Source organism: Balaenoptera musculus, chromosome 13 (genome assembly GCF_009873245.2).
Source record: "Balaenoptera musculus isolate JJ_BM4_2016_0621 chromosome 13, mBalMus1.pri.v3, whole genome shotgun sequence".
Taxonomy (NCBI): domain Eukaryota; kingdom Metazoa; phylum Chordata; class Mammalia; order Artiodactyla; family Balaenopteridae; genus Balaenoptera; species Balaenoptera musculus.
Window position 1 is genome coordinate 83,673,778 of NC_045797.1, and position 14,860 is coordinate 83,688,637.

Consider the following 14,860-nt stretch of genomic DNA (forward strand, 5'->3'; position numbering starts at 1 on the left):
TCTAGAGTTTGAAGACTCAGAGTGTATCAACGTTGATCCAACAAGACAGTCATTTGGAGAGGCTGAAAGAGTGACTGACAGCTCTGGAGGAGTCTTTTTCTTCCTTCAACCAACGGGACCTAGTTTCACAAAGGGTGTAAGGCTGCTCCAAGGCAAAATGAATCATCATGGCAAAGTGCCACTCAGTGGGTCTGGCTGAACCAGCATTACATCTTTTCTTTTTACTCAGAGAGGATGCTGTTGATCAACATTCAAAATACTGGAGATGTACTTTGGAATGAATTTCCAGTTTCCTCTTTATTACTTCTTGCTGAGTCTAGTGAGGGATGATGAAATGACTAATTCTTGAGAGGATTTAGAATTACTGTCAAGGACCATGGTAGAATAACATGTACGTTACATATTAAGTGTTAAAAAATTGGTCTGTGGGTTTTAAAATACATAAAAATAAAGAAAATCAAGGCTGAAAAGATGGAAGTATCCCTACTGTGTGTTAAGTCATTGGCAGAATAAATTCTATCTGTAACAGAGATAAGTGTGTCTAGGCCCAACCTTGGTTCAAGTGGCAATTTGACTATTTGGTACTCCATATGGAGATGGTATCCCTGAAAAAGAATAGATTTTTAGTTTATTCTACCAGATGAACTGAAAGATTTTTGCTAGAAGTAACTGATGCTTCAAATCAGCACCACACTTCAGAAACTTGACTCAAAAATAAAGCAGCAGAAGAGGCAGAGGCAGAAAAACGAGGAGGAGGTTATCTTTAAATTAAACAGGGACTTCCTTCGTGGTGCAGTGGTTAAGAAACCTCCTGCCAATGCAGGGGACATGGGTTCGAGCCCTGGTCCGGGAAGGTCCCACATGCCACGGAACAACTAAACCCATGTGCCACAACTACTGAGCCTGTGCTCTAGAGCCCAGGAGCCACAACTACTGAGCCCGCACACTGCAACGAAGAGTAGCCCCCGCTCTCTGCAACTAGAGGAAGCCCGCGTGCAGCAACCAAGACCCAACGCAGCCAAATAAATGAATTAAATAAATAAATAAATTTATTTTTTAAAATAAAAAATAAATTAAATAAATAAGGAAAATGAAACAGCTACCTACCAGGAGGTTGGGAATCACAACTCAGAAAAAGGAGATGGTTGGAAATACTAAAACTTAATTTGCACACCTGTCTCCTCTCCTGAACTTTGCTCTTATGTCAGGGTAATGGCAGGAAGACTCAAACTCTCATGGCCCGCTTGTTAGAAGAAACAAACCACATCAATACTCCATACTCTGTATTGCATTACCCTATGTTTTAAAGCGAGTTTTGTCAGATTTGTTGTTAGTGGGACAGAGGGGCCCACTTAAATATTAACAGAACAATTTAATGGAAAGAAACAGTTCACACAGGATAAAGGTTTAAGGGTCTTTAAAGCTTTTTTCCCCTTTCCCTTTGATTTGTTTTTAAGGTGTGCTCAACTTTCTGGAATAACAAAAACAAAGCAAAACCAAACACAGAAGAAAAACAGTCCCCAGCAGCCCACACACACAAAACTCCACTGGCATTATCTTCATCACCATCTCCTAGAACAATTGCACCTTTTGTCGTTTCTGGTGGAGGTACAGCTGCTGAAGAAGCCAAGACTTAGTAGAGAAAGCTAAGACATGGAAGGAGGAAAGAAAATGCTGCCTTTGTTAATGAAAAGCTGTTTCCACTTAAAAGTTTCAACATACTATGGAATAGTGAATGCACTTTTGTAAGCAAAGGCAAAGCATACAATGAAGAAAAGCTGCCTGTCAGTTAAGTAAACAGTCATTTGAAGACATCCCAAACCTTCCCGTTTTTCTTGAAAAAGTGGGGGAGGGGAGGAAGGGAATATGGACTATTACGAGACATGGCTGAGGATGTGTCTAAAAGGCATAGTAAATATGGCACATAGGGCTTCTAGAGTGCTATAGATTCATTTAATTATAATACTAAGAAATTACAAGGCTAATATGTTTTTTAAAAGACCACAAGGCTATAATAAATTGTTCTAGCATGCATTAAAAATGGCGTGCTTGGGAAAGCATTTTATTGAATTTCACAAATATTCCAGTGAGTTTATTTTCCTTCATGAAGCAATGCCTTAAGACAGGTAAGGACAAGCTAGAGTTTCTGTTACACAACAGCAGGCTCTTGTGATAAACCTGATTACAATACCCTGTCAGAGGTGAACTTCCTGCTTTGCTATTAAAAAAAAAAAGTACAGTGCCTCACCCTTACTTATTCTTAGTGTTGTTTTGAAGCAAAGATTCAGCTGAGAAAAAGCTAATGCTACATGCACCTGTTAACCCAAACTTAAAACAAGACTTCCTATTGCAAAGGAAAATTAACAAGGAATAAAAATGTCAGAAGAAATGACAAAGCACTGTAATATATTATTCATGGAGGAAGGATAAAATGAATTCCACATGCATTATGATTCACAAAACAGTTCAATTCGCATTTTTACTCTGCTAGAATTATCTTAATGGTTGTAAATCTATCAGTAGTAGCAAAAAATACTTTTTTATGTTCAAAGTCTAATCTTCTGGAAGTTTGTGGTGAATACATTATTTTATGTGAATACAGTCTTGGTCCTGGGGATGAGATCATTTCAGAAACATGCTGTCGACTTGCACAGACCAAGATAAACCTTATGAATAAATTTGAATTTATGAACTGATGACCAACTGAACAGGAGACAGTTATTTGTTTTGGCCCCAGGATCAGAGCTGGGAAAAACCTGAGTCCTCCTTCTTAAGATGTGCCTGTCCTCCAAATATTCTGCTGACTGTGGAATACCTATGTTCAAATTTCACATAACTGTACTAAAGCAGATTAAAAGCTCGTATCCAAAAGAGTAGACAATCCACAAATAAATTTGATTTGATTTTGGCAGGGTTATGTGATTATTTTTGTAGCAGGCTAACCTTTGTCATTATTCAGTTTTCCTTAGATGAGTATAAAACTTGGTTCTCATTCCTTGTCTTGGGAAGCAGAGGTAGGGGGAGAACTGGGCTGAGCATGCTGGGTACTAGGGGTGGATACTGGCACGGGATCAAACCAAATCACAGATAATTCACATGAAATCACTGGTTTCACTTAGCAAACATGAGGTATGATTCTCCTAAAACAAGTATCATCAATGTAGCCTCAAACATACATTTTCCGACTGGAGTAATTTACTATTGGTTTCAGTATATTGGTGAACGGTACAAATAACAGATAAGATTATTTATCTCACACACTGGTTTTCATGAGTGATACTGACACACCCATAACTCAGTTTTTTAAATGTCCTTGCTTATAAGCAGAAGTTATATCCCTTACACATTTACCACTAAAATATCAGTGGAATGCTTTTTTATTTTTTCAATCAAATGCCACTATTTAATAGCCTCTGGGTATATTATATAATAAATACAAAAGAAGCAGTCTGGATGTTTACTACTTAGGTGGAAAAAAATCCCCAACAAATCTATTTGAACTCTTCTCTAAATAAAGTATTTAAACTCATTCTGTTTTTCAGCTATTTCAAATCATTTAACCAATAAACACAGACAGAGTTCTTACCATGTATACATAATTATTATATATTAGGCCTTATGTATGATAAAATAGAAGCATTACACATGATTCCTACTCTCAAAGAGTAGTTAAGGATGCAAGAAATACACAAACCAACCCGACTGCTACATCTGCCAGTGGACTCCTTTCTCTAGTCCTCCCTCTGTGCCTCCCCATCCAGAGGTAACTAGTATCCTGAATTTTGCTTACCATAAACTTATTTTTTTTTAAATAGTTTTATCATGCACATAAATATATCTATATAAATATATTTAGCTTAACTTCTTTTGTGAGCTTAACAAAAATGATATCATACTGTATGTAGCTTCCTAAGTCTTGCCTTTTACACTCAATAGAATGTTTCTTAGGGTCATTCCTGTTGCTTGTGGCTGTAGTTGATTCATTTTCATAGTAGTTTAATATACCATGTCTGATTATGTCACATTTTATCCATTTTCCTGTTGATAGACATTCAGATTGTTTTCAGTTTTGTTTTGTTTTGTTTTTTCATTACCTAGCTGCCTTCTTTAGCCTTTAATCCCCAAACACAAAACTCCATCAATAGAGAACTAGTCAGGTAAACTGTGGCATATCTATACTGTGCAGCTCCTAGAAAAATAAAAAGTTAATAAGAAAATTGCAGTTATATAAGAGAATATCCCTACTCTTAGAAAATATACACTAAAATATTTAGGGATGATGGGCCATGATAAATGTAACTTACCCTCAATGATTCAGAAATAGAATTGCATAGATAGATACATAGATAGGGAAGAACAGCACAAAGGATAAAATAAAATATTAACAATAGTTGAATCTGGGTAAAGGATATATTTTTATTTTTGCAGCTTTTCTATAAGTCTAAAATTATTCCAAGATAAAAAGTTTATTTAAAAAAAAAGTTCTCTAAGATACAAGTGAAAAAGGCAAAGTGCAATAGTTACTGTTACCAAGACATAATCTATTTTTATGCTTATACTTCCTATCAAAATCTCTACAAGAAGTCACTCCCCTATTTTACATACCCTTGTCCCCTCAACTCAAGATTAATTTAAAAATAGTCCACAAAAGAGATGATTACTAGGCAAGTATTTTGTATAAACAAAAGCCTACAACCATGATCTTCCAATAACATGGTCCAGCTGATGGAAAATTCTGAAGCAAAGATGAGACAATATTCGTGAACAGAGATTATAATTTTCAAAAAAATCCAAGAATATACGAGCAATGAGATATTTTTAGGCATTCAAGAAAGAGCTGTTTACGTAACACTCAGCTAAAAAGCATCTGAATATTGACTCTATTTCTAAATGTCTAAAAATGAGTATTTAGAACAATTCTGTTTCTGCCCTTAAAGGATTAACTACTATGGGAAACTACTACGGGAATTGACTTCCCATGATAAACAGAGAACTGGAAAAAATATATGAAACAACAGTTTTAGGCACTGGATAACAGGAAGCACAGGACTATATAATCGCTGAGAGAAGAGAAACAAATGGCCCCAGATTACTGCCTGGAGGCAGTCTCCAAGCTGTAGTGCAGGGAGCAGGGAGTGAAACAGAGCCCAGTGGTCTTGCTAAGTTACAGAGAGAGAGATTAGAGTTCCTGGAAGCTGAGGTGGCTATAATTTGCAGGCAGAGTACCAATGAGGATAAAACTGCAGAGAAAGAACTCTGGAGGTCTGCAAAGGGGTCCTCTCAAGTCTTTGACTGAGTACCAATCTGTGCATGTGTGAGAAAAAACCTGAGGCCAGGGGAGAAAAAAAAAATCATTGGATTTTTTCCAATGAATCCAAACAATTCTCAGAGTTTGCATAAGGCACCAGCTGGAGTGGAGAGACTTCATAATAGTGGGGGCTCTGGGTAGAGTCTTCCAAAGGGACATGCCTTAGTAGCGGGGCTTACTTAGTCTCACAATATAGGCTGTGGAACAGCCATTAAAAAAACAAGCTTCTAAATGATCAAACTGATATCTAAGTTACCTAATCATACACCAGAACAAAAAAAAATCCAGTATTCAGCAACACAAAATTCACACTGTCTTCATCCAATCAAAATTACCAGGAATGCAAAGCAGGAAAATATGGCACATAATCAGGAGATATAGAAACAGACCCAGAAATAACAGAGATAACAGAATTAGTAGATGATAACCTTAAAGCAACTACTGTAAATATTGTCAATAAACTGGAAGATGTAAAAGAAAACATAAACATAATGAGGGAAACGAAAAAGATAAGACTAAAATGGAGCTTCTAGAAATGAAAAATACAGAATCTGAAATGAAAAAAATACTAGATGGGTTTAACAGCAGATTAGACATTCAAGAAGTAAAGATCAGTGAATTTGAAGATATCATCTTAGAAACTATCCAAAACAAAACACACTGAGGAAAAGAAAAAGAACAGAAGCCTTAGTGAGCTGTGGTCTAACATGTAGTTGGAAGGAAGGAACGAGAGAAGGAAGGAAGAGAAGGGAAGAGAAAGAAAGGGAAGGGAAGAGAAAGGAAGGGAAGGGAAGGGAAGGGAAGAGAAGAGAAGAGAAATCAGACAGTCCTGTAGAAAGAAACATTTTTAAAGTGCTGAAGGAAAAGTACAAACCCAGAATTCTATACTAGTGAAAATGTTTTTTCAAAAATGAAGGCAAAACAAAGACATTTTTAGACCAAAAAGTGCCAAAAGAATTCACTGCCAACAGATCTGTACTATAAGAAATGTTAAAGGACTTTTTTAGACAGGAATAGTGCCAGAAATGGCAAAATGTGGGTAAATATGAAGTAGTTCTTCTCATTTTAATTTCTTAAAATGATAAACAACTTTTTAAAGCAAAAATAATTCCAACGCATTGTGGAATATCTAACAAGTGAAGATAAAATGTTTAACACTAAGGGATGGGAGGAGGGAAGTGGAAGTATATATATTCTTGTGAGGGTCTTACACTAAACATGTACTGGTATATTATTATTTGAGGCAGATTGTGGTACGTTAAAGATGAATTTTATAAACTCTAGAACAACATCCTAAAAAAATAGAGGTATGGTTAATAAATCAATAGTGGAGATAAAATGGAATCATAAAAAAATCTTAATTCAAAAAAGGCAGAAAAAGAAGAAAAAAGAAATAAAGACTAGATGGGACAAATAATAGTAAGATGGTACAAAAACAGAACAAAAGACCATACAATGAGTAAAAGGCCTAAAGCACTGTAGTTCCAAGTCTGAGACTACCATCTGCGTGACCTCGGCAAATCATTCTACCTGTCTGAGGTGTTTACTCACATGTAAAATTGGAAAGATGGTGAACCATACTCATGCAGGGGTTTAGTAAGGATCATAAATGTCTCTTGAATTAAACTGAAAACAATGTGAAGGTTGTGAAGGTTAGGAAAGCCTTTGAAAATAATTCCTTAAGTGGGTAAATGGAGGATAATATTTAATATTAATATTTAGTACACTGAAAACCTTCTGATGAAGAGCACAGGGAAAATAACCTTTGAGTACTATAAATAGTGATAAAGACTCATAATTAAAAGGACAGAAGCGCTGCCATTGGAGACATCTGAAAAGAGATCTAGAAGAAGCCTAACACAAGCAAAGGACTTAAAATAGTGCCTCTTGAGGGACTTCCCTGCTGGACCAGTGGTAAAGAATCCACCTTCCAATGCAGGGGATGCGGGTCTGATCCCTGTTCAGCGAACTAAGATCCCACATGCTGCGGGGCAACTAAGCCCATGCGCTGCAACTACTGAGCTCACGTGCCTCAACTAGAGAGCCCGCGTGCCGCAAACTACAGAGCCCATGCACCCTGGAGCCTGCGCCACAATTAGGGAGAAGCCTGTGCGCCGCAACGAAAGATCCCGCATGCCTCAATGAGGATCCTACATGCCACAACTAAGACCTGACGCAGCCAAAAATTTTTAAATTAATTAATTAATTAATTAAATATATTAAAAAAATAGTGTCTCTTGAAACAACATAATAACTTTCATCTCTTTTCTCCAAAGCAACATAGTGTGCAAACAACAACAAAAAATACTGTTTTTTAAATTTGAAATTACCTAAAGGTCTCTATATAAAACTTCTGGTCTCAACAATACACCTATTTGCAATGCACACACCTCATATTATAGCTGTATTTTGAGGATAGCGTAACCTAAAGGATTAGATGTAGCCACATAAGGAAAATAAAAAATAATAATTCTACTCTTCATTAAATTATGACTAATGTCCATATTTGAATAGAACAAAAACTAGATGACATTTTTTAAAACTCCAACACCAAATAAGTCAGGAGAGGAATATAAATCACCAAATTACTCTTGTGTCTTATAAGTGACTACAAAGTAAAAAAGAAAATAACTGACCTCTATAGCAAAGATTCCTTTGTCACGCCCATATAATTTCATCTCTTCTGGAAAATGCTGAAAAGCATTTATATAAGGAATATGTTCCTCTTCAACGAATCTATATTTTTAAAAAGAGTTTCAATAAAAGGTATGTACTGATTTGGCAAAGTAACAAAACAAAAGAGGTAAAAATGTATTTCAAAGACAAGGTAAGAATCAGTTGAGTATACTGTATATCCTACATATATGTAAGGATAATTAATCTGAAAATATCTATTATTCTCTGTACCCTTGTGTGGAGAAAACATTTAGTTGATTAATAATCTCTTAAGTTTCTGCCCAAATAGACAAAATATTTCTAAAAGGTGTGTTTATCTTATTTGTCAATTTACCACCAGGCTTGCAGACATGGCATTCCTTCCTCCTATCCCTAGTTTCTCTCACATGATTAGCTCCTACTTATCTCTTAAATCACTTCTTCAGGGAGACCTTCCTTGATCCCTGTTTTCCTTGTTAGAATACCTCCTTGCCCACCATTCAGTCTCCAGTACCTATGACAGTGCACGGTAGGTGCCTGTCACTGGAAGAACAATTAAACAAAGGAACATTTGTTCACCACTCCATCTCAATGTCTGGTACACAGTAGCTGATCAAATATTTTGAGTAAATTATTGAGTTTGAAGAAATTAGCCCATATATATAAATAAACACTCATACATACTTATTTACAATTCATTCATTCGTTCAACAGACATTTATTGAGTACTATATACCCAACACTATTCTAGGCTGGGGGATATAGCAGTGAACAAAACAGTAAAATATTCTTGTTCCCATGGAGTTTACATTCTAGTGAAAAGAAAAAGATGACATAACAAATAAATGAAATTTATAGTATGTCAGATAGGAAAAAACGGTAAGAAGAAAAATAGAGAAGAATAGAGAAAGAGGGATGGGCACAGACTAACAGCATCCCATATACCCCTCCTAACCAACAAACCACTACTCCAGGCACGTCCCCTGGAAACACTGTCTCTACTTATAATATTATTATACTTTTCAAAAGTTTCAATCTGTGACAGACTGGAAATTTAACAAATTGGTTCTTCATTACAGGTAATTTTAGAAGCACTGCATTAGAGGAAAGTTGTGTCGACCTGTAAAACATATCCTGAACCCCTTCACCTCATTCCATTTCTATTACCACCACCCTAATCCAAGCCACTACCTCTTGTTTTAAGTATAGAAAAGACCACCTGGTCTCCCTGCTTCCACCTGTGCCTACCTAGAATCCACTTTCCTCACAGTTGCCTGAGTGATCTTGAAAACATTAATCAGATTACTTGTCTCCTGCTAAAATCTTCCAGTGGCTTACTATCACACTTAAAGCCAAACTCCCAGCGGGAATGGGGTTTCCTTTTGGAGTGATGAATATATCCTGGAAATAGAGGTGACGGTTGCACAACCTTGTGAATATACTGAAAACCACTGACTTGTACACTTTAAAAGGGTGAGTTGTATTGTATATGAACTATACCTCCAAAAAAAAAAAAAAAATCCAAACTCCTAACTTGGCTTACAAAGACCTACATCTGGCCCCTGTTTATTACCTCCCTGTCCTCATCTTCCTACTCCTCCTTCAAGTTCTGACTCCCATCACTTCAGCCTCCTCTGCTCCTTGATCACACAGAGCTTGAAGCTGCTTTAGAGCCTGGCACTAGCAGCCTCCCTCTACCTGGAACGCGAGTACTTCAGATGTTCAGCTGCTGGTTCTATTTTCAGTCAGAGTGCAGCTTAAACTCCACCTTGTCAGTGAGGCCTTCCCTAATAACCCACCTAAAGGAGCCAGCTGGTCATTCTCTATCACATCATCCTATTCCAGTCTTCTGAACAGCACTTCACTGTCTGATCGTTTTAAAATTTATTTGTGTATTTGCTCATCTGTTTCCTCCTCTAGTCTTAAACTTCACGAGAGCAGGGACTTGATCTATATATGGTTCACAACTGTATTTCAGGCGTCTAGACTCTAGAACAACACCTGTGTATAGTAGGTATTCAATGAATATTTGTGGAACAAATACATGTTGGCTATTTTTATTATTATTGTTATTGTTAGGTAGGTAGGGTTCTTTAAAGGCTACCTAAGGGTTATGAATTTATCCTAAGGACTACGGATGCTGCTAAAGGATTTAAACAGGGAAGTGACATGCAGGATCAGTATAAAATGTATGGGTATTGGGGCCAGGCTAATAATGTATTCCCTTCAAATCAATGTTCTTTAAGTAGTTTTTCAATAGTAGGTCTCAAACTTTAGCATCCATTAGAATCCCCTGGAGGGCTTATTAAAACAGAGACTACCAGGCCCTGTCCCCGGAGTTTCTGATTCAGAAGGTTAGAATGGGTCCAAGAATTTGCATTTCTAACAAATCACCGGGTGACGCTGACACTGTGTTCGGGGGACCACACTTTGAGAAGAGCCTGTGACTTAGAGCTCTTTTCCAAGAGAAGCAGAGAAAGAGGATGAGTGGTGAAGTCTCTTCTCCTATTGCTCCAAGCAGTTAAACTGGGTCCCAAATTTGTATGTCCCACAGAGCAAAATAAAAGCCCTCCAGCTAACTAGAGCTAATCGCCTCGAAAGGAATTCCCCTTGGAGGGGGAAGGGAGGAAAGAGGGAGGAAAGGAAAGAGGGAGACAGAGGGGTGGGGAGAGAGGCAGAAGGAGAGGGGGGAGAGAGAGAGAGACAGATAGACAAAGGTGCAGGATCTTACCCCATCCTTCCAACCACATAGAATATTCTCCCTGAGAAGAATTTTCGGGCAAATATTACTTTCTCCATCTTGTTAGATTTCTAGGAGAGTTGCGTTACCCCCTTACAGATTGCCCTGGGTGGGATGGCTAACCCTGTTATCCAGCTCCAGTGACATGATTAGACTGCTGTTTCTATTAAGATCCCTCTGGTTATCAGGAGGAAATGGACAGGAGTGGCACCAGACTCACTTGGAAGGTTGCTAAGTAACCCAGGTGAAGATAGAGGGAATCGGGGAAAAATCGTTTGAGAGTTATTTTGGAAGTATAATTGACAGGACATAATGATTAACTATATGTAGAGAGAGGAAAGAGTCAAGGATGAGTCTCAGGTGCCTGTATGGGATGCAACATGGCCCAGGTATTTACGAAGAAAGGAAATACTGGAGGAGGAGCTGGATTGAGGAGAAAGATGATGAAGGAGTGTCCAGAAGGCAGGTGAATATATGAATATATGGGTCTGGTCCTCAGTAGACAAGTCTGGGCTGGAAATTCAGATTTGGGAGTCATCATCACATAGATGGTAATTAAAGCCTTGGGAAAGGATGAGATCACCCAATGAGGGCATACAGAACAAGATGAGGTATGTATGTATGTATGTATGTATGTATGTATGTATGTATGTATGTATGTATTTATTTATTTATGGCTGCGTTGGGTCTTCACTGCTGCACGCGGGCTTTCTCTAGTTGTGGTGAGCGGCGGTTACTCTTCGTTGCAGTGTGCGGGCTTCTCATTGTGGTGGCTTCTCTTGTTGCAGAGGACGGGCTCTAGGCACGCAAGCTTCAGGAGTTGTGGCACGTGGGCTCAGTAGTTGTGGCTTGCGGGCTCTAGAGCTCAGCCTCAATAGTTGTGGCACATGGGCTTAGTTGCTCTGCAGCATGTAGGATCTTCCTCGGCCAGGGCTCGAACCCATGTCGCTTGCACCGGCAGGCAGATTCTTAACAACTGCGCCACCAGGGAAGCCTCGAGGTTTTTAGCTTAACAGTAAAATTCACTGAATCATGGACTATCTGCATGTACTGTTTTTTGTGTTTTCTTTTAAACATCTTATTGGAGTATAATTGCTTTACATTGTTGTGTTAGTTTGCTGCTGTATAACAAAGTGAATCAGCTATACTTACACATATATCCCCATACCCCCGCCCTCTTGCGTCTCCCTCCCACCCTCCCTATCTCACCCCTCTAGGTGGTCACAAAGCACGAGCTGATCTCCCTATGCTATGCGGCTGCTTCCCACTAGCTATCTATTTTACATTTGGTAGTGTATATATGTCCATGCCACTCTCTCACTTCGTCCCAGCTTACCCTTCCCCCTCCCCATGTCCTCAAGTCCCATTCTCTACATCTGCGTCTTATTCCTCTCCTGCCCCTAGGTTCTTCAGAACCATTTTTTTTTAAATTCCATATATATGTGTTAGCATACGATATTTGTTTTTCTCCTTCTGACTTACTTCACTCTGTATGACAGACTCTAGGTCCATCCACCTCACTACAAATAACTCAATTTCGTTTCTTTTTATGACTGAGTAATATTCCATTGTATATATGTGCCACATCTTCCTTATCCATTCATCTGTCGATGGACACTTAGGTTGCTTCCATGTCCTGGCTATTGTAAATAGTGCAGCAATGAACATTGTGGTACATGACTCTTTTTGAATTATGGTTTTTCTCAGGGTGTAAGACCAGTAGTGGGACTGCTGAGTCATACGGTAGTTCTGTTTTTAGTTTTTAAGGAACCTCCATACTGTCCTCCATAGTGGCTGTATCAATTTACTTTCCCACCAACAGTGCAGGAGGGTTCCCTTTTCTCCATACCCTATCCAGCATTATTGTTTGTATATTTTTTGATGATGGCCATTCTGACTGGTGTGAGGTGATATCTCATTGTAGTTTTGATTTGCATTTCTCTAATGATTAGTGATGTTGAGCATCCTTTCATGTGTTTGTTGGCTATCTGTATATCTTCTTTGGAGAAATGTCTATTTAGGTCTTCTGCCCATTTTTGGATTGGGTTGTTTGTTTTTTTGATATTGAGCTGCATGAGCTGCTTGTATATTTTGGAGATTAATCCTTTGTCAGTTGCTTCATTTGCAAATATTTTCTCCCATTCTGAGGGTTCTTTTTGTCTTGTTTATGGTTTCCTTTGCTGTGCAAAAGCTTTTAAGTTTCATTAGGTCCCATTTGTTTGTTTTTGTTTTTATTTCCATTTCTCTAGGGGGTGGGTCAAAAAGGATCTTGCTGTGATATATGTCATAGAGTGTTCTGCCTATGTTTTCCTCTAAGAGTTTGATAGTGTCTGGCCTTACATTTAGGTCTTTAATCCATTTTGAGTTTATTTTTGTGTATGGTGTTAGGGAGTGTTCTCATTTCTTTCTTTTACATGTAGCTGTCCAGTTTTCCCAGCACCACTTACTGAAGAGGCTGTCTTTTCTCCATTGTATATTCTTCCCTCCTTTATCAAGGATAAGGTGACCATATGTGCGTGGGTTTATCTCTGGGCTTTCTATCCTGTTCCATTGATCTATATTTCTGTTTTTGTGCCAGTACCATACTGTCTTGATTACTGTAGCTTTGTAGTATAGTCTGAAGTCTGGGAGCCTGATTCGTTCAGCTCCGTTTTTCTTTCTCAAGATTGCTTTGGCTATTCGGGGTCTTTTGTGTTTCCATACAAATTGTGAAATTTTTTGTTCTAGTTCTGTGAAAAATGCCATTGGTAGTTTGATAGGGATTGCATTGAATCTGCAGATTGCTTTGGGTAGTAGAGTCATTTTCACAATGTTGATTCTTCCAATCCAAGAACATGGTATATCTCTCCATCTATTTGTATCATCTTTAATTTCTTTCATCAGTGTCTTATAGTTTTCTGCATACAGGTGTTTTGTCTCCTTAGGTAGGTTTATTCCTAGGTATTTTATTCTTTTTGTTGCAATGGTAAACGGGAGTGTTTCCTTAATTTCTCTTTCAGACTTTTCATCATTAGTGTATAGGAACGCAAGAGATTTCTGTCCATTAATTTTGTATCCTGCTACTTTACCAAATTCATTGATGAGCTCCAGTAGTTTTCTGGTAGCATCTTTAGGACTCTCTATGTATAGTATCATGTCATCTGCAAACAGTGACAGTTTTACTTCTTCTTTTCCGATTTGGATTCCTTTTATTTCTTGTTCTTCTCTGACTGCTGTGGCTAAAACTTCCAAAACTATGTTGAGTAATAGTGGTGAGAGTGGTCAACCTTGTCTTGTTCCTGATCTTAGTGGAAATGGTTTCAGTTTTTCACCATTGAGAATGATGTTGGCTGTGGGTTTGTCATATATGGTCTTTATTATGTTGAAGAAAGTTCCCTCTATGCCTACTTTCTGGAGCGTTTTTATCACAAACGGGTGTTGAATTCTGTCAAAAGCTTCTTCTGCATCTACTGAGATTATCATATGGTTTTTATCCTTCAATTTGTTAATATGGTGTATCACATTGACTGATTTGCGTATAATGAAGAATCCTTGCATTCCTGGGATAAACCCCACTTGATCATGGTGTATGATCCTTTTAATGAGCTGCTGGATTCTGTTTGCTAGTATTTTGTTGAGGATTTTTGCATCTATGGTCATCAGCAATATTGGCCTGTAGTTTTCCTTTTTTGTAACATCTTTGTCTGGGTTTGGTATCAGGGTGATTGTGGCCTCGTAGAATGAGTTTGGGAGTGTTCCTCCCTCTGCTATATTTTGGAAGAGTTTGAGAAAGATAGGTGTTAGCTCTTCTCTAAATGTTTGATAGAATTCACCTGTGAAGCCATCTGGTCCTGGGCTTTTGTTTGTTGGAAGACTTTTAATCACAGTTTCAATTTCAGTGCTTGTGATTCGTCTGTTTATATTTTCTATTTCTTCCTGGTTCAGTCTCAGAAGGTTGTGCTTTTCTAAGAATGTGTCCATTTCCTCCAGGTTGTCCATTTTATTAGCATATAGTTGCCTGTAGTAATCTCTCACGATCCTTTGTATTTCTGCAGTGTCAGTTGTTACTTGTCCTTTTTCATTTCTAATTCTGTTGATTTGAGTCTTCTCCTTTTTTCTTGAGTCTGACTAATGGTTTATCAATTTTGTTTATCTTCTCAAAGAACCAGCTTTTAGTT

At 37.9% G+C, this 14,860-nt stretch overlaps 1 protein-coding gene across 1 annotated transcript in view; it reads right to left on the reverse strand.

Moving 5' to 3' along the window:
- TAF1B (TATA-box binding protein associated factor, RNA polymerase I subunit B) overlaps positions 1–14,860 on the reverse strand; it is a 56,839-nt gene that overhangs the window by 20,737 nt on the left and 21,242 nt on the right. The window contains 1 exon segment of the mRNA XM_036873156.1: positions 7,945–8,044. Within this exon segment, the coding sequence (XP_036729051.1) occupies positions 7,945–8,044 (100 nt within the window).